The sequence below is a fragment of the Erythrolamprus reginae genome, chromosome 10 (genome assembly GCF_031021105.1).
Source record: "Erythrolamprus reginae isolate rEryReg1 chromosome 10, rEryReg1.hap1, whole genome shotgun sequence".
Taxonomy (NCBI): Eukaryota; Metazoa; Chordata; class Lepidosauria; order Squamata; family Dipsadidae; genus Erythrolamprus; species Erythrolamprus reginae.
In genome coordinates this window covers 12,488,283-12,505,627 of record NC_091959.1, presented here as the reverse complement: position 1 = coordinate 12,505,627, position 17,345 = coordinate 12,488,283, and the positions used below count along the sequence as shown (strand labels likewise).

General features: G+C 42.0%; 1 protein-coding gene across 1 annotated transcript in view; it reads left to right on the top strand.

Moving 5' to 3' along the window:
- Nucleotides 1-17,345, top strand: part of CEMIP (cell migration inducing hyaluronidase 1) — an 87,885-nt gene that overhangs the window by 46,745 nt on the left and 23,795 nt on the right. The window contains exons 11-17 of the mRNA XM_070762158.1: nt 1,448-1,623; nt 2,556-2,765; nt 5,627-5,832; nt 7,655-7,724; nt 9,191-9,319; nt 10,948-11,033; nt 12,047-12,178. Coding sequence (XP_070618259.1) covers nt 1,448-1,623; nt 2,556-2,765; nt 5,627-5,832; nt 7,655-7,724; nt 9,191-9,319; nt 10,948-11,033; nt 12,047-12,178 — 1,009 coding nt within the window. The remainder of the gene's footprint in view (nt 1-1,447; nt 1,624-2,555; nt 2,766-5,626; nt 5,833-7,654; nt 7,725-9,190; nt 9,320-10,947; nt 11,034-12,046; nt 12,179-17,345) is intronic.

Below are 17,345 nucleotides of genomic sequence, written 5' to 3'. Positions count from 1 at the left end.
CAACCGACATTGTTTAGTTGACGGGACCCGGAGAAGGCCCACTCTGTGGGACCTAATCGGTCGCTGGGATTCGTGCAGCAGAAGGCGGTCTCGGAGATATTCTGGTCCGATGCCATGAAGGGCTTTATAGGTCATAACCAACACTTTGAATTGTGACCGGAAATTGATCGGCAACCAATGCAGACTGTGGAGTGTTGGTGTAACATGGGCATACCTGGGTAAGCCCATGACTGCTCTCGCAGCTACATTCTGCACGATCTGAGGTTTCCGAACACTTTTCAACTCACTTTGTCATGCTGTAAAGTCACAAAACCCACTGATGGAAGGGATGTACAACTGGTCCTTGAGTTATTAGTTTGGTGACCGTTGAAAGTTGCAATGGGAAATGGGGTGTGGAGAATCAACGCTGTTCAATGGAAGAGGCATGAGGCTGGGAGGTGTGATTGAACAAGGCTTAAAAAAATCATGATTTCTGCTTCAATAAAAGATATTCTTGGTTGGATGCTGGGCTGGGAAGCTTTCAGTGAGCAAAAGCATACATTCAAGTAATGAATGGACTTTATCTAAAGAATGCAGATAAGACCGAGTTTTGGGCACTCTTCCCGGACATGGATTACAGCTAGCTCTAATGTCTTCTGTGTCGTTTTAAAACCCTTTGTTTCATTATGCATGCTTGTGTTCAAATAAAGGTTTGGATTTTATCATAAAATAAGTGATTTCCGAGTTGGGGGTCGATCCGAGGGCTGTGCACAGAACAGTAGTGGACCCAGGAGAAGAGCCTTCTCTGTGGCGGCCCCGGCCCTCTGGAACCAGCTCCCCCCAGATATCAGAGTTGCCCCCACCCTCCTTGCCTTTCGCAAGCTCCTTAAAACCCACCTCTGTCATCAGGCGTGGGGGAATTGAAATTTCCTTTCCCCCTAGGCTTATAGAATTTATACATGATATGCTTGTATGTATGAGTGGTTTTCTAAATTGGGGTTTTTAAGATTATTTTTAATATTAGATTTGTTTACATTGTCTTTTTATACTGTTGTTAGCCGCCCCGAGTCTTCGGAGAGGGGCGACATACAAATCTAATAAATGAATGAATGAATGAATGAATGAATGAATGAATGAATAAATAAATAAATAAATAAATTCACTGACCTTCTCTACCGGTTGAGACATGGGAATGCATGCGGAGACACTTATGCGCATGCGCAGAACCTTCTGTGCATATGCAGAGCATCCGAGATGATGTCCGCGTGGGTGGGCGGAGCCTCCTGCCACTGCCGCCACTACAAGTTCGCCCGAACCTGTGCAAACCGGTAGAATACCACCACTGATACTGGCCCTTCCCATATTTTAGAGCAGGTTCCTGGCCATGCTGATCTATTTCCCTGAGACCTCCCTCATTACGTTAATCCTCTCCCCTTTGTGACCCCCTGAATGTTATCCTTTCCTCTAGGAAAAGCCAACTACCTTCACACAGGAGAGATAATTGACGGCGTTGACATGCGAGGGGAAGTCGGGCTGCTAACCCGGAACATTCTGGTGAAGGGAGAGATGGAGAAGAGATGTTACAATTATAACGCCCATCTGTGCTCCTTCTTCGATTTCGACACTTTTGGTGGCCACATCAAGGTACGGCTTGTCGCACATTCGTTCACTTGCTTGGCTGGGGGAGGTCTTCTCTATATCAAGAGCATTATATACGAAAGCAGACTGTCAATCCTAGGTCTTGAAAGCTTAGAACTACGACGCCTAAAACACGATCTAAGTATTGCCCACAAGATCATATGCTGCAACGTTCTACCTGTCAATGACTACTTCAGCTTCAACCGCAACAACACAACAGATTCAAACTTAATATTAACCGCTCCAAACCTGACTGTAAAAAGTATGACTTCAGCAACCGAGTTGTCGAAGCGTGGAATTCATTACCTGACTCAGTAGTGTCAACCCCTAACTCCCAACATTTTTCCGTTAGACTATCCACGATTGACCTCTCCAGGTTCCTTAGAGGTCAGTAAGGGGCGTGCATAAGTGCACCAGTGTGCCTTCCGTCCCCTGTCCAATTGTCTCTCCTTATCTCATTTATCTTTTCTTCCTTTCAAATATGTTCACCTATACTTTTATATCTTTTCTTCTATTCTTTTCTTTATTTATATTACTACATATCTATTCTCTTCAATGTGTATTATGTATTGGACTAAAATAAATAAATAAATAAATAAATAAATAAATAAAATGGCAGAGATAGCAAAATAGACTGCTCTGATTAATAACAATAACAACAACAGAGTTGGAAGGGACCTTGGAGGTCTTCTAGTCCAACCCCCTGCTTAGGCAGGAAACTGTACACCAGTTCAGATGGTGTAGGGTTATCCAACATCTTCTTAAAAACTTCCAGTGTTGGACCATTCAAATTTGGATGCTTTTGCAACTGGCATGTCTGCGTGATGGTTGCGAATATCTGAATGCCCCTTGATGATGTGTGGTAGCTGTGTATTTATAACCTACCTAAAGATGCAAGTTCAGAGATTTTCATTCCATATTTATCTCTGTTTTTCTAGATTGAGCATGGATTTAAATCTGTCCACTTGGAAGGCATGGAGCTGAAACATATGGGCCAGCAGTTACTGGGACACTACCCAATACATTTCCACATGGCTCAAGATGTGGATGAGAAGGGAGGCTACCAGCCTCCTACCTATGTGAAAGATATGTCTATCCATCACACCTTCTCTCGTTGTGTCACCGTGCATGGATCCAACGGTTTGCTGGTAAGATGCTGGGATTTGGTTCTTCTATTGTTGGAAAGATGAGTAGAGAGAAATTGGTGGGGTTTCTATCTTTGACCTTATTATGTATCCACTAAATACAGTGTTTCTCAATTATTTTCTGCTACACCCCACCACCCCAGGAAGAAGTAAACATTTTGTGCCCCCCAACTCTCTGCCAGGACAATTGTTTGCAATATTTAGCACATTTTCGCTGAAAAAACTCAAGCGGCTTATCATCCTGATTGGGGTGTAATGTGTTTAAGGGATGCCTTAATTTATTTGGCTTCATGCTTCTCTGCTGCCAACATTGTTAGACACAGTAAACATACCGGTCTTTCCTCGTCTCCCACCGTAGTCACAGTGAAGCATTACATACACTTCGTCATATTTCCTCGTCTTAGCTCTTGGGAGACTTAACGTTTGTCTCATGATCTCTGTCTCTCTCCTCCTTTCTTTTCATCCCTGTTAAATATTTTTCCACTGTGTCTCTGAAGGGTTTATTATCTGCACTCCATATCTCCTGCTCTGTGCTGTGGGCTATTGTTCGATGCAAAAACCTCCTACCCCCTGCAGCTATCACTGCTCTAAACCATTTCAAACAAGTGGCTGTCCAGCCTCTTCTTAAAACCTCCATTAGTGAAGCACTCACAATTTCTGAAACCAAGTTGTTCCACTGGTTAATTGTTCCCAATGTTAGAAAGTTTCCCCTTAATCCCAAGTTGCTTCTCTCTTTGTTCAGCTTCTATTCATTGCTTCTTGTCTTTGCCTTCTAATGCTTTGGAGAATAGGTTGAGCTCCTCTTCTTTGCAACAGCCCCTCTAATATTGGAATACTGCTCTCATGTCACCCCTATTTCTTCTTCTTCCTCTTCCTCCTCCTTCCCTCCTCCTCCTCTTCTTCTTCTTCCTCTTCTTCTTCCTCCTCCTCCTCTCCTCCTCCTCCTGTTCTTCTTCTTCTTCTTCCTCTTCCTCCTCTTCTTCCTCTTCCTTCTCCTCCTCCCCCTCCTCCTCCCTCTTCTTCTTCCTCTTCCTCCTTCTCCCCCCCCTCCTCCTCTTCCTCTTCTAGCCAAACCCAAGTCTACAGACCCTATTAGGTAAACCTACTGAAATAGAGCTATGTTGTATTCTACATTTGGAAGCAAGCTCAACCTCAATCATTGAAAGTGTCTGGTTAGGTCAGCCCTGTTGGTTAGTTGCTTGCTATCAGTCCTTTGTAAACTGGAAGAGTTTCGTTTGGACCTCTACAGCAGGGGGGGCCTCCAACCTTGGCAACTTTAAGACTTGTGGACTTCAACTCCCAGAATTCCTCAGTTTTGCTGGCTGATGAATTCTGGGAGTTGAGGTCCACAAGTCTTAAAGTTGCCAAGGTTGGAGACTCCCCTGCTCTAGAGTACTATATATTCATGGCTGTTGTACTTGTTTTGAACTGTCTTGGATTGCTGATGTTTTTGTTTTGCCTCTGACAGCTGCCCCAGGTCACCACAGCAAGGTGAATCAGCATATCAATTGCTTAAATAACATCAGTAACATAAATACAAGTTGCAGGTGGCAGATCTATGAGTCATAGGCACGAGCCAGCCTCAGGATGAAGGCCATAGAGTTATCTACACTGAAATGGGAATGCATTTAGGCAAACTCAGTTGGGTTGACTTGCAGATTAGCTCACAAGGAATTCCCAGAGGTGCTTTTCAAAAGGCAGCTGAACGATTTTGATTTTCTTTTTCCTTGAAAACCTTTTGCTTTTCATACAAGAAGCTTCAAAATATTTTCAAGGTGGAAAAAACCTCCAAGAAAGTACCATTTGCCTTTCAAAAAGCACTTTCAAGACAGCAATGTCAAGCATGTATGAGAAAGCAAATATAAGTATGAACATAACATTAACATATGAGTATAAACAGGTACAGTGGTACCTTTTCCTAAGAACGCCTCTACTTACAAACTTTTCTAGATAAGAACCAGGTGTTCAAGATTTTTTGTCTCTTCGCAAGAACCATTTTTTACTTACGAACCCGAGTCTCTGAAACTGTAACCAGAAAAGGCAGTGAGAAGCCTCCATGGGGCCTCTCTAGGAATCTCCTGGGAGGAAACAGAGCTGGAAAAGGTGGAGAGAAGCCTCCCTGGGGCCTCTCTAGGAATCTCCTGGGAGGAAACAGAGCCAGAAAAGGTGGAGAGAAGCCTCTGTGGGGCCTCTCTAGGAATCTCCTGGGAGGAATGTCCCTGTTTTTTCTGGTTACAGTTTTGAAGGCTCAGGTTTGTAAGTAGAAAATGGTTCTTGAAAAGAGGCAAAAAAATCTTGAACAGCCGGTTCTTATCTAGAAAAGTTTGTAAGGCGGGGAGGAGCCTCCATGGGGCCTCTCTAGGAATCTCCTGGGAGGAAACAGGGCCTCCACCCTCCGTGTGGTTTCCCCAATCACACTCATTATTTGTTTTTACATTGATTCCTATGTGAAAAATTGCTTCTTCTTATAAACTTCTACTTAAGAACCTGATCACGGGACGAATTAAGTTTGTAAGTAGAGGTACCACTGTATCTTATCTAGTCCTCCTGTGTTACTCTACACACACACACACACACACACATATATGTCACATGTTTTTTTGCTGAATTTGAAAATTAAGGGAGACTAGGATAGATCTATTTCGGCCTTATTTTGGCCTCATCAGCTAGCCATACCCACTGGGACTTGAACCTGCAAACCTTTGCCTTGTAAGGCAGAGAATTATCCTCTAGGCTACAGTATCCAATCCCTTCAGCTCTGGACATACTTCCCACCCTTTTGTTGAGAGAGAGGCTTGTCCTCGGAGCATCCTGAGTTCAGATCCATCCACCCATCCATCTCCTTGCTATTTTTGTCCCTTCAGATCAAAGACGTGGTTGGGTATGACTCGTTGGGTCATTGCTTCTTCACTGAAGATGGGCCTGAAGTACGCAACACCTTTGATCATTGCCTTGGACTCGTGGTGAAGCCAGGCACTTTGCTACCCTCCGACCGGGACACAAGAATGTGCAAGACCATTACTGAAGACGCTTATGCAGGTTACGTCCCGAAACCTAGACAGGATTGCAAGTGAGTAGAGAAGCACTTCATTTTATTTTTAAATTATTTGTGGTTTGCAGAATATTGCATGGCTTGCTCCCACATTACTGGCTTTTGAAAAGCTGTTAAAACCTGGACAGGCCTGGAGCCTGTGAATCTTAACACCAGACATGCCCAAATTATGTTTGTTGGTTTGGATGTTTGTTATATTGTTTTTTGGGAGGGGCTATAATTGGGTTTGTAAGGGTTCGGGGGGGGGGGTTATTTATTGTTGTTGTTCAACTTCTTTTTTATTGTTGCATCATTGTATTGTTTTTATTGGTGTAAGCCACCCTGAGTCCTACAGGATCGGGCGGCACAGAATTCGGATAAATTAAATTAAATATTAAATTGCTGAGCGTACAAGAATTCATAACCAAATGAAACATCTGTTCTTTTACTTGCGTGAAAGTAAACATTGAGTTCCAAAAATGCATTTTCTATGAGGAACGCCGACCAAATCAAAAGCATTTAAGTTAAAACATTAAACATTAAAATGATAACATTAAAAGCGGCCTTGTGCAATTGACAGATGGAGATTTTGTCAATTCCGAAAGCCATCGGAATTGACAAAATCTCCATCTGTCCATTGCAAAAGGCCGCTTTACTGGGATCGGCACACATAATTCGCCGCTACATCATGCAGTTCTAGGTGCTTGGGAAGTGCTCGACTGGTGATGAAATACGAAATCCAACATAGTGATCTCGTTTGCTGTGTTGTATTGACATAATAATAATAATTCATAAGCAAATGAAACATCAGTTCTTTTACTTGCATTAAATAGCCTCCTGAACATTGAGTTCCAAAATAATAATAAAGGAATCTTTGAGGGTTTGTTGTGTATGGGGAGCTGAGCCAGAACAGGTTTGCCCTTTGATTATTATTATTTATTTATTTATTTATTTATTTTGTCCAATACACAATGAGGGTTTTAGTGGGTATATATATATATATATACACATAGAAAAATAACATGATGAAGGTTATAGAGGAGATACTCATAGTAAAATATATCTAAGAAAGAATAGAAAAGAAGATATAGTAATAGAATATATCAGTGAAAGAATAGAAGAAGAGATATAGGAATAGAAGAAAGGTATAGGAGATATAGGAGAGCAATAGGACAGGGGACGGAAGGCACTCTAGTGCACTTGTACTCGCCCCTTACTGACCTCTTAGGAATCTGGATAGGTCAACCGTAGATAATCTAAGGGTAAAGTGTTGGGGGTTTGGGGATGACACTATGGAGTCTGTTAATGAGTTCCACGCTTCGACAACTCGGTTACTGAAGTCATATTTTTTACAGTCAAGTTTGGAGCGGTTAATATTACGTTTAAATCTGTTGTGTGCTCTTGTGTTGTTGTGGTTGAAGCTGAAGTAGTTGCCGACAGGCAGGACGTTGCAGCATATGACCTTGTGGGCAATATTTAGATCTTGTTTAAGGCGTCTTAGTTCTAAGCTTTCTAGGCCCAGGATTGAAAGTCTAGTCTCGTAGGGTATTCTATTTCGAGTGGAGGAGTGAAGGGCTCTTCTGGTGAAGTATCTCTGGACATTTTCAAGGGTGTTAATGTCTGAGATGCGATATGGGTTCCAAACAGATGAGCTGTATTCGAGGATGGGTCTGACAGAAAGACGGCATTTATTCTCCCACTGGAGAGCCAAATAATTTAAATGTTTTTGATCCGGCCAGCATTTCTCATAGAAAACGCATTTTTAGAACTCAATGTTCAGGAGGCTATTTCAGTTTATATGCTCCATCTCATTGTCAAGCAACTGCTTTGCTTTCTCATGCCTGGTTATCTTATCCAACAGTGCCGTATCAACTTTCTGGCTGGCCAACCCACACAACAACCTCATAAACTGTGCCGCTGCAGGATCTGAAGTTAGTATGATGATTTTCCTCTCTTGGGCCAAACGTTTTCCGATGGGAACAAAAGTTCCGTTTGCGCATGTTTGGTGGGATGAGATTCTTTAATCCAACCTGGGTTGGGAGCGAAACCTTACTATCCCATCAGTCAGTCTGCAAATCATTTATGTAAAGTAGCCCTTTGGTTTCCTAAGGACTTGCGAGAGACCAGCCCATTCTTAAATGAAAATTGATCGCACCCTAAACACATAGAAAACGTATTATTTTTTTGGGTGTGGAAGAATTACAATATATTTCCTGAAAGTCATTCCGCAAAGATATGTCTGTGCGCATCGTTTTTTAAAAGCAAATTTTCCAGTGGAGAGTCCAGAGCATAATTATAACCAAGAGCTTCCCCAAAGCAGCTGATTTTACTGAATTTTATTTGAGATTGAAGCATCCAAGAGAGAGTGGGAGGGTAACAGGCTTTAAAGGAGCTCCTTTGATGCTCTTTTGAGATACATCTTGTTGCCATTAGAAGACTCATGTAGGAGAAGCGAGCCTGAAACTGCAGTTCGCTTAGTAGCTGATAGGATTTCTCATGCACAGCAATGCCAGGGCTGGGGGAGAGAAGCTACTTTCAGAGTATAAGATACACCCAAATTATCAGCCTCTTTTAGGGTTGAAAAAAGGTGTGTCTTATACAATGAAAAATATGGTAAGTAAATAAATCAGTAAGTAAAATAATTAGATTTTCCTTGTTTGTAATATCTCCGGGTCCCGTCGACTAAACAATGTCGTCTGGCAGGGGAAGAGGCTTCTCTGTGGTGGCCCCGCCCCTCTGGAACTAGCTTCCCCCGGAGATTAGGATTGCCCCCACCCTCCTTGCCTTTCGTAAACTCCTTAAGACCCACCTCTGCCGTCAGGCATGGGGGAATTGAGACATCTTTCCCAGGCCTATATAGTTTATGCATGGTATGCTTGTGTGTATGTTTGGGTTTTTTAAAAAAATAAGGTTTTTTAAAAATTATTTAAAATATTAGATTTGTTACATGTTGTTTCCTTATTGTTGTTAGCCGCCCCGAGTCTACAGAGAGGGGTGGTATACAAATCTAATAAATAAATGAATGGATGGATGGATGGATGGATGGATGGATGGATGGATGGATGGATGGATGGATGGATGGATAGATAGATAGATAGATGATAGATAAATAAAAATAAAAATAAATAAAAATAAATAAAATTAAATAAATAAATTAATTAAATAAATTAAATAAATAAATAATGTATGGTATGTTGTGCGTATGTTTTTTAAATTATGGGGTTTTTAGTTTTTTTAAAATATTAGATTTGTATTTTACATTGTTCTCTGCCATTGCTGTGAGCTGCCCCGAGTCTACGGAGAGGGGCGGCATACAAATTTAATAAATAAATAAAATAAAATAAATCTCAGGTAACCCAATTCTGCTTTGTCTAAAGCCACTTCTTTCCCTTTGCAGGAAACAGGGTTTTGGTTTGTGTTACATCATGTACCAACAGGACTTTCTGTCGGCATGTACCCACCTGGCTATTCGGAGCACATTCCAATGGGCTTGTTTCATAACAATCGTGCCCACTCCAACTACAGAGTAAGTCCACCCGCTGTGAAAGCCCACACCAACTGCATTTCGTCTGGTTTAACGCTCACGTTTTCCCTCTTCTGATTTCTGAAGCGGAGAGCTGTTTATTGGTCATGGTTCATATTCCCCTGAAATCAGTGGCAAACTTTCTTGCTATCAAACAAGAAAATGTGCAAACTCTGTTTCGTTGCCGCCCCGAGTCCTCGGAAAGGGGCGGCATACAAATCTAATAAATTATTATTATTATTATTATTATTATTATTATTATTATTATTATTATTATGTCAGTACAACAGAGCAAACGAGATCACTATGTTGGATTTCGTATTTCATCACCAGTCGGGCGCTTCCCAAGCACCTAGGACTGCGTGATGTAGCGGCGAATTATGTTTGCCGATCCCAGTAAAGCGGCCTTTTGCAATGGACAGATGGAGATTTTGTCAATTCCGATGGTTTTCAAATGTCCACTGAGATCCTTTGGCACTGTGCCCAGCATGCCAAGTACCACTGGAACCACTTTCATGGGCTTATGCCAGAGTTGTTGCAGCTCGATTTTTAGATCTTCGTATTTCACTAATTTCTCTAGCTGCTTCTCCTCAATTCTGCTGTCCCCTGGGATTGCGATGTCGATGATCCATGCTTTCTTTTTCTCCACGATCACAATGTCTGGTGTGTTATGCTTCAGAATTTGGTCAGTCTGAAGTCAGAAGTCCCACAGTAGTTTTGCTTGCTCATTTTCGACCACTTTTTCAGGCTTATGATCCCACCAGTTCTTTGCCACTGGTAAATAGTAGTTCCAGCACAAGTTCCAGTGGATCATCTGTGCCACAGCATCATGTCTATATTATAATGATAATGATAATTATTGTTGTTATTATTGTTGTTATTATTATTTTGCTCCGAGGAGACAGGAGAGGGGAGGGAGGGAGGGAGAGGGTGCCATGAATTTGAGATGGCTGGTGGAATGGCATCAGACCAGATTATTTAGGGGGCCGCCTCCTGTCGCATGAATCTTAGCGACCGATTAGGTCCCACAGAGTCGGCCTTCTCCAGGTCCCGTCAACTAGACAATGTCGCTTGGCAGGACCTGGGAGAAGAGCCTTCTCTGTGGAGGCCCCGGCCCTCTGGAATCAGCTCCCCCTGGAGACTCATAGTGCCCCCACGCTCCTCGCCTTCCACAAGAGTCTTAAGTCTCATTTATGTCACCAGGCTTGGGCCAATTAGATCTTAGCCCCTGGCCAACGAATGATTCTATGATTGCTGTACGAAGGGGTGTGATTGATTTTTAATATAATTAGGGATTTTAGATAGCTATGTAATTTTAATTTAATTGGATTAATTTTATTGTTATTTACTGTTTTTTATATGTTGTAAGTCTTCGGAGAGGGGTGGCATTGAAATTCAATAGATGGATGGATGGATGGATGGGGGAGAGAGAGAGAGAGGATGGATAGATGGATCGGTGGGCTTTCCAAAATCATGAAACTACAGGGAAGTGTGATCCATTGTGTATACACACACACACACACACACACACACACAGACACACTAAAAGATATACTGTATGCTTTTCCCACTCTAAGAATTGTTCAGTGTAAGATATTGCTTACCAAACACCTTTTCTCTTTTTTCTCCAGGCTGGAATGATCATTGATAATGGAGTTAAAACAACGCCAGCATCAGCCAAAGACAAACGGCCAATCCTGACCCTGATTTCTGGAAGGTAAATTGATCTTGGAGGCCTTGGATTTGGAATTACAGTTGCTGTTCTTATCCATGAGAGGTTTTTTGCGTCCATTTGGGCTTTTTTTCTTGCATAGAGGATCTGACCCACCAAGCCACAAAATCTTATTATTCTGGGAACACCTTTTCTACCCAGTCCCTGCCTTAGGTTCTCATTCCCTATAACAGTTATTTTCAACCTGTTTTGAGCCACGGCACATTTTTTACATTTACAAAATCCTGGGACACACCACCAACCAAAATGACACAAAATGACACTCTTAAGACACTCTCCTCTCTTTTTCCATCCGTGTCTCCTCCCCACCCTTGTGTATGTGTGTGTGTGTATACACACTCTTGAACCATTTCCAAAACCAGATGAGGGCTGGGGTTTTTCTCTCTTATTCTTTGGGTGCTTTTTATCATATGCTTTAAATCAAGAGTCACTTCTCTCTCTCTTTTGATTCTCTCTCTTTCCTCTCATTCTCTGTCTCAATCATTTTCTCATTTCTCTTTTTTCCTCCCCTTTTTGCTAATTTTTTTCTCTCTCTCTCCCTTCCTCTCCTTTTCTCTCTCTCTCTCTTGCTTTCTTTCTCTCTTGCTTTCTTTCTCTCTTTCTCTTGCTTTCTCTCTCTCTCTGTTTTCTCTCTCTTCCTCCCTCTTTTCTTTCTCTCTCTTGCTTTCTCTCTCTCTCTCACTCACTCACTCTCACACTCTCTCTCTCAGCAAAAAGTTGCGAGACCGGAATCTGAGCTTCCTTCTTCGCGGCACACCTGACCATGTCTTGCGGCACACTGGTTGAAAAACCCTGCCCTATAAGTATCTAACCATCTTCAAGAGTGCTGATTTGCTATTTTTTCTCCCCTGTGCATCTCCTGATGCTTGAAGCTCTCTAATGAGAACTAGAAGCTTGATTTGGATGCAGGAATTTGTGAGGGGATAATATCAAAGCAGCTGACCTCAAGATGCTTCCTGGGGTTGCTAACCCCCCTTTTTTCTCTCTGGCAATTCCAGATACAGCCCACATCAGGATGCTGACCCTTTGAAGCCCAGAGAACCAGCTCTAATTCAACGTTTCATCGCTTACAAGAACCAGGACCATGGAGCTTGGTTGAGAGGAGGCGATGTGTGGTTGGACAACTGCCAGTGAGTCATTTTTTGCAGAAGCTGGGTTGGGTTCAGTCTCCTTTCGGGTACAGTCTTTCAGATGGGGAACTTATCAAATTTGAGGATGACACCAAACGGGCAGGAATAGCCAACACTCCACAAGAGAGTCACAAAATACAGAAGGATCTTGACAAGCTTGAACAATGGGCGCTATTTAACAAAATTAAATTCAGTGGTGAAAAAAGACAGGTTTTACATTTAGGCAAGAAAAACAAAAGGCACTGGTGCAGTATATGTGGTACATTGCTCAATATTAGTAACTGTGGGAGGGATCTTGGAGTCCTAGTGGACAACCATTTAAATATTTATTTTTTTATTTTTTTATTCATTTGTCCAATACACAAATACATAGGAAGAGAATAGACATGAAGTAATATATAGAGAGATAAGTGTAAAAATAGAGGCGAAGATATATGAAAGGAAGAAAATATATATGATATATGAGATAAAGGAGAGATAATTGGAGAGGAGACGAAAGGCACACTAGTGCACTTATGTACGCCCCTTACTGACCTCTTAGGAACTTGGAGAGGTCAATCGTGGATAGTCTAAGGGAGAAATGTTGGGGGTTAGGGGTTGACACTTTTGAGTCTCGTAATGAGTTCCACTCTTCGATGACTCGATTGTTAAAGTCATATTTTTTACAGTCAAGTTTGGAGCGATTAGTATTGAGTTTGAATCTGTTGCTTGCTCTTGTGTTGTTATGGTTGAAGCTGAAGTAGTCGTTGACCGGTAGGACGTTGCAGCATATGATCTTGTGGGCAATACTTAAATTGTGTTTTAGGTGCCGTAGTTCTAAGTTTTCTAGACCCAGGATTGTTAGTCTATTTTCGTAGAGTATTCTGTTTCGAGTGGAGGAGTGAAAGGCTCTTCTGGTGAAATATTTTGCGGAAGCAAAAAAAATTTGTCATTTTTTACCGGAGTCATGATTTAACACCGCCCCTCTCCGCAGACTCGGGGCAGCTAACAACAGTAAAAAGACAATATGAACAAATCTAATATTAAAAGTAATGTAAAAACCCCCAATTTAAGAAATCAATCATACATACAGACATACCATGCATAAATTTTTATAAGCCTAGGGGGAAGGGAATATCTCAATTCCCCCATGCCTGACGACAGAGGTGGGTTTTAAGGAGCTTGCGAAAGGCAAGGAGGGTGGGGGCAACTCTGATATCTGGGGGGAGTTGGTTCCAGAGAGTCGGGGCCGCCACAGAGAAGGCTCTTCCCCAGGTCCCGCCAAATGACATTGTTTAGTCGACGGGACCCGGAGAAGGCCAACTCTGTGGGACCTAACTGGTTGCTGGGATTTGTGCAGCAGAAGACGGTCCCGGAGATATGACCCATGCTTTAAAAAAAATCATTCATGAGATTTAAGTTTTAATGCAACCCTGCTCAAAACGGACTCTCCAAGATTTCCTGTCTTGGTAAGATTCCATTTGACCTGGAGTCACCCCAAATTTCCAGGTTGCTACTGCCTTGCTCTAGAAGCCGAGAAGCACAAGCAACTCTGGTCTGCTTATTTGACACCGGAAATTGCCCTCCTATTCAACAGACAATGGCTGTGCTGACTCCATCCAATCCACCAGGTGCTTGTGGTTACTGTGGCAAATTGGTCGCTTAACCTTCCCCGGGCTAACATCTTCCAAATGTGTTAGGTCTGCCGTTATTCAAAGTCCCAAACCTCAGAGCCACCGGCTGCGCAAAGTCCTAACACACCTGGATCGGATCTTGTTGCAGAAATCTGAGCTTGGCAACACAACTCTGCAAAACACATGGCTGTTGTTTTGCCTCTGAGCTGCAGTCTGTTTGTGTCCTGAGAACCAACCCTGCGTATTTCCTTCTTCTGGTCTCAGGGCAGCCTGTATTCATTTAAAACAAAACAACCTCGTGTTTTTGAGAACTACAGATATATTACCAAAAGATTGTTTTTACACACGCCTGCTTCTAATCTACACACAGCCAATCTACACACACCTAATGAACTTGTAGATGACCCTCATTCTGTCAAAGACCTTGGAGTACTCATGTACAATTGCCTAAGTCCTAAAGCCCACTGTAACAACATTATGAGACTAGACTTTCAATCCTGGGCCTAGAAAGTTTAGAACTAAGACGCCTTAAACAAGATCTAAGTATTGCCCACAAGATCATATGCTGCAACGTCCTGCCTGTCGGCGACTACTTCAGCTTCAACCACAACAACACAAGAGCACACAACAGATTTAAACTTAATATTAACCGCTCCAAACTTGACTATAAAAAACATGACTTCAGTAACTGAGTTGTCGAAGCGTGGAACTCATTACCGGACTTCATAGTGTCATCCCCAAACCCCCAACATTTTACCCTTAGATTATCTACGGTTGACCTATCCAGATTCCTAAGAGGTCAGTAAGGGGCGAGTACAAGTGCACTAGAGTGCCTTCTGTCCCCTGTCCTATTGCTCTCCTATATCTCCTTATTCATTTCTTCTATTCCTACATCTCTTCTTCTATTCTTTCATTGATATGTTCTATTCCTATATCTTCTTTTCTATTCTTTCTTAGATATATTTTACTATGAGTATCTCCTCTATAACCTTCATCGTGTATTTTACTATGTGTATATAGATATATACCCACTAAAACCCTAATTGTGTATTGGACAAAATAAATAAAATAAATAAATAAATTATCAAAAAAGCATTAAGTTGATTTTTGGGCTCAATTAAGGTCATAAGCAGTGATGGACTCCTACGGGTACGGTCAGGTACACAGAACCGGTAGAAAAATGTTGGTCAGGTAGGCAGAACTGATAGAAAAGGTTTGGATTTTTTTTCTTTTTTTCCCCTTCTGGGTTCTGGGTCTGTTTTTCCTCTTGCAATAAATGAAGTGTGTGTGTGTGTGTGTACATACACATACACTATATATAGTAGCTAATGTATATTTTTGTGTGCCTGTATGTAATATGTATGTACACATATGGCATACATACATAGAATTAAATAGTATATTTTGGATGTTCAGTAATAGTAAATAAATAGGAAAGTTGTATCTCTTTGAGGCGAGGAGAGGCCAGGCACCCTAAACCTACCCCAAAGGCTTGACCTGAGCGACGTCAAGTTGGCCACGTTTAGGCCAGTCACATGATGTTTAAGCTATCCCTGGTCACATGATCGTCAAACCACTCCCACCTGGTCACATGGCTGCAAGCCACACCCACAAAATAAGCCATACCCACAGTGTGGTAGGAAAAGGTTTTGCAGCGCTGGTGAGATCACATTTGGAGTACTGTGTTCAGTTCCGGAGACCTCACCTACAAAAAGATATTGACAAAATTGAACAGGTCCAAAGACGGGCTACAAGAATGGTGGAAAGTCTTAAACATAAAACGTATCAGGAAAGACTTAATGAACTCAATCTGTACAGTCTGGAGGACAGAAGGAAAAGGGGGGACATGATCGAAACATTTAAATATGTTAAAGGGTTAAATAAGGTCCAGGAGGGAAGTGTTTTTAATAGGAAAGTGAACACAAGAACAAGGGGACACAATCTGAAGTTAGTTGGGGAAAAGATCAAAAGCAACGTGAGAAAATATTATTTCACTGAAAGATTAGTAGATCCTTGGAACAAACTTCCAGCAAACGTGGTTGGTAAATCCACAGTAACTGAATTTAAACATGCCTGGGATAAACATATATCCATTGTAACATAAAATACAGGAAATAGTATAAGGGCAGACTAGATGGACCAGGAGGTCTTTTTCTGCCGTCAGTCTTCTATGTTTCTTTGTTTCTATGTTTCACTGATCGTAACCCAAGGACTACCAGCAGTATTGTTATTTTTCTTCTTCACTAATTGCTCCTCCCTTCCTTTCAAAGAGATTTCACTCTAAAAATACGTCTGGGTGGTACAGCTGCAGGTTGACTTGTATCGTAGAGTTTAATTCTTATAGCGAAAAAAGATTCTGGGGATTTGGTGATGCTGCCCCAGGGAACTAACAAGTTGCCTTAAAATAGATTTTACTGTTTGACCATGCTACTCAAGTCTTGGCAGCTGCATCTGGCAGTAACTTTCCGTGGTTCTTCTCATCTCACCTGTCGCTGGTGCGTGTTTGTTTTTAATTTGCAAAGGCCAAGGCTTTTAGACAGGGTGTTCTCTGAGTTGTATTCCTTCTTCGTGCAGCTCTTAAAACTTTCATTCGTTCTTAGAATGACATTCCGCCTTAGTTCCATGCGTGGGACACAGAATAGTGTAGCAATAGCAATAGCACTTGGTCTTATATGCTGCTTTACAGTGCTTTACAGCCGAAATTAGGCGCATTGGTTAGAGTGCAGCACTGCAGGCTACTTCAGCTAACTGCTAGCTGTAGTTCAGCAGTTCAAATCTCACCACCGGCTTAAGGTTGACTCAGCCTTCCATCCTTCCGAGATGGCTAAAAGGAGGACTCAGATTGTTGGAGGCAATAGGCTGTAAAAGCACTATGAAGCGGTATATAAGTCTAAATACTATTGCTATTGCTATAAATCATGATTTCCTTTCCCCACTGCAATAATGGGGAAAAGTTACTGAGAACCAAGGAAATGACATAGCTTAAATGAACAACAACAACAACAACAATAACAATAATTTATTAGATTTGTATGCCGCCCCTCTCCGAAGACTCGGAGCGGCTCACAACAATAATAAAAACAATATTATAGTTGAACAAATCTAATATTAAGACAGCATATAAAACCCTATCATATTTAAAAAACCAAACAACACATTCATACCAAACATAAAACAAAATATAAAAAAGCCTGGGGGAAAGGTGTCTCAATTCCCCCATGTCTGGCGGTATAAGTGAGTCTTGAGTAGTTTACAAAAGACAGGGAGGGTGGGGGCCGTTCTAATCTCCCGAGGGAGTTGATTCCAGAGGGCCGGGGCCGACACAGAGAAGGCTCTTCCCCTGGGGTCCTCCAGACGACATTGTTTAGTCGACGGGACCTGGAGAAGGCCAACTCTGTGGGACCTTATCGGTCGCTGGGATTCGTGCGGTAGCAGGCAGTTCTGGAGGTAATCTGGTCCAATGCCATGTAGGGCTTTAAAGGTCATAACCAACACTTTGAATTGTGACCGGAAACTGATTGGCAGCCAATGCAATCCACGGAGTGTTATAGAAA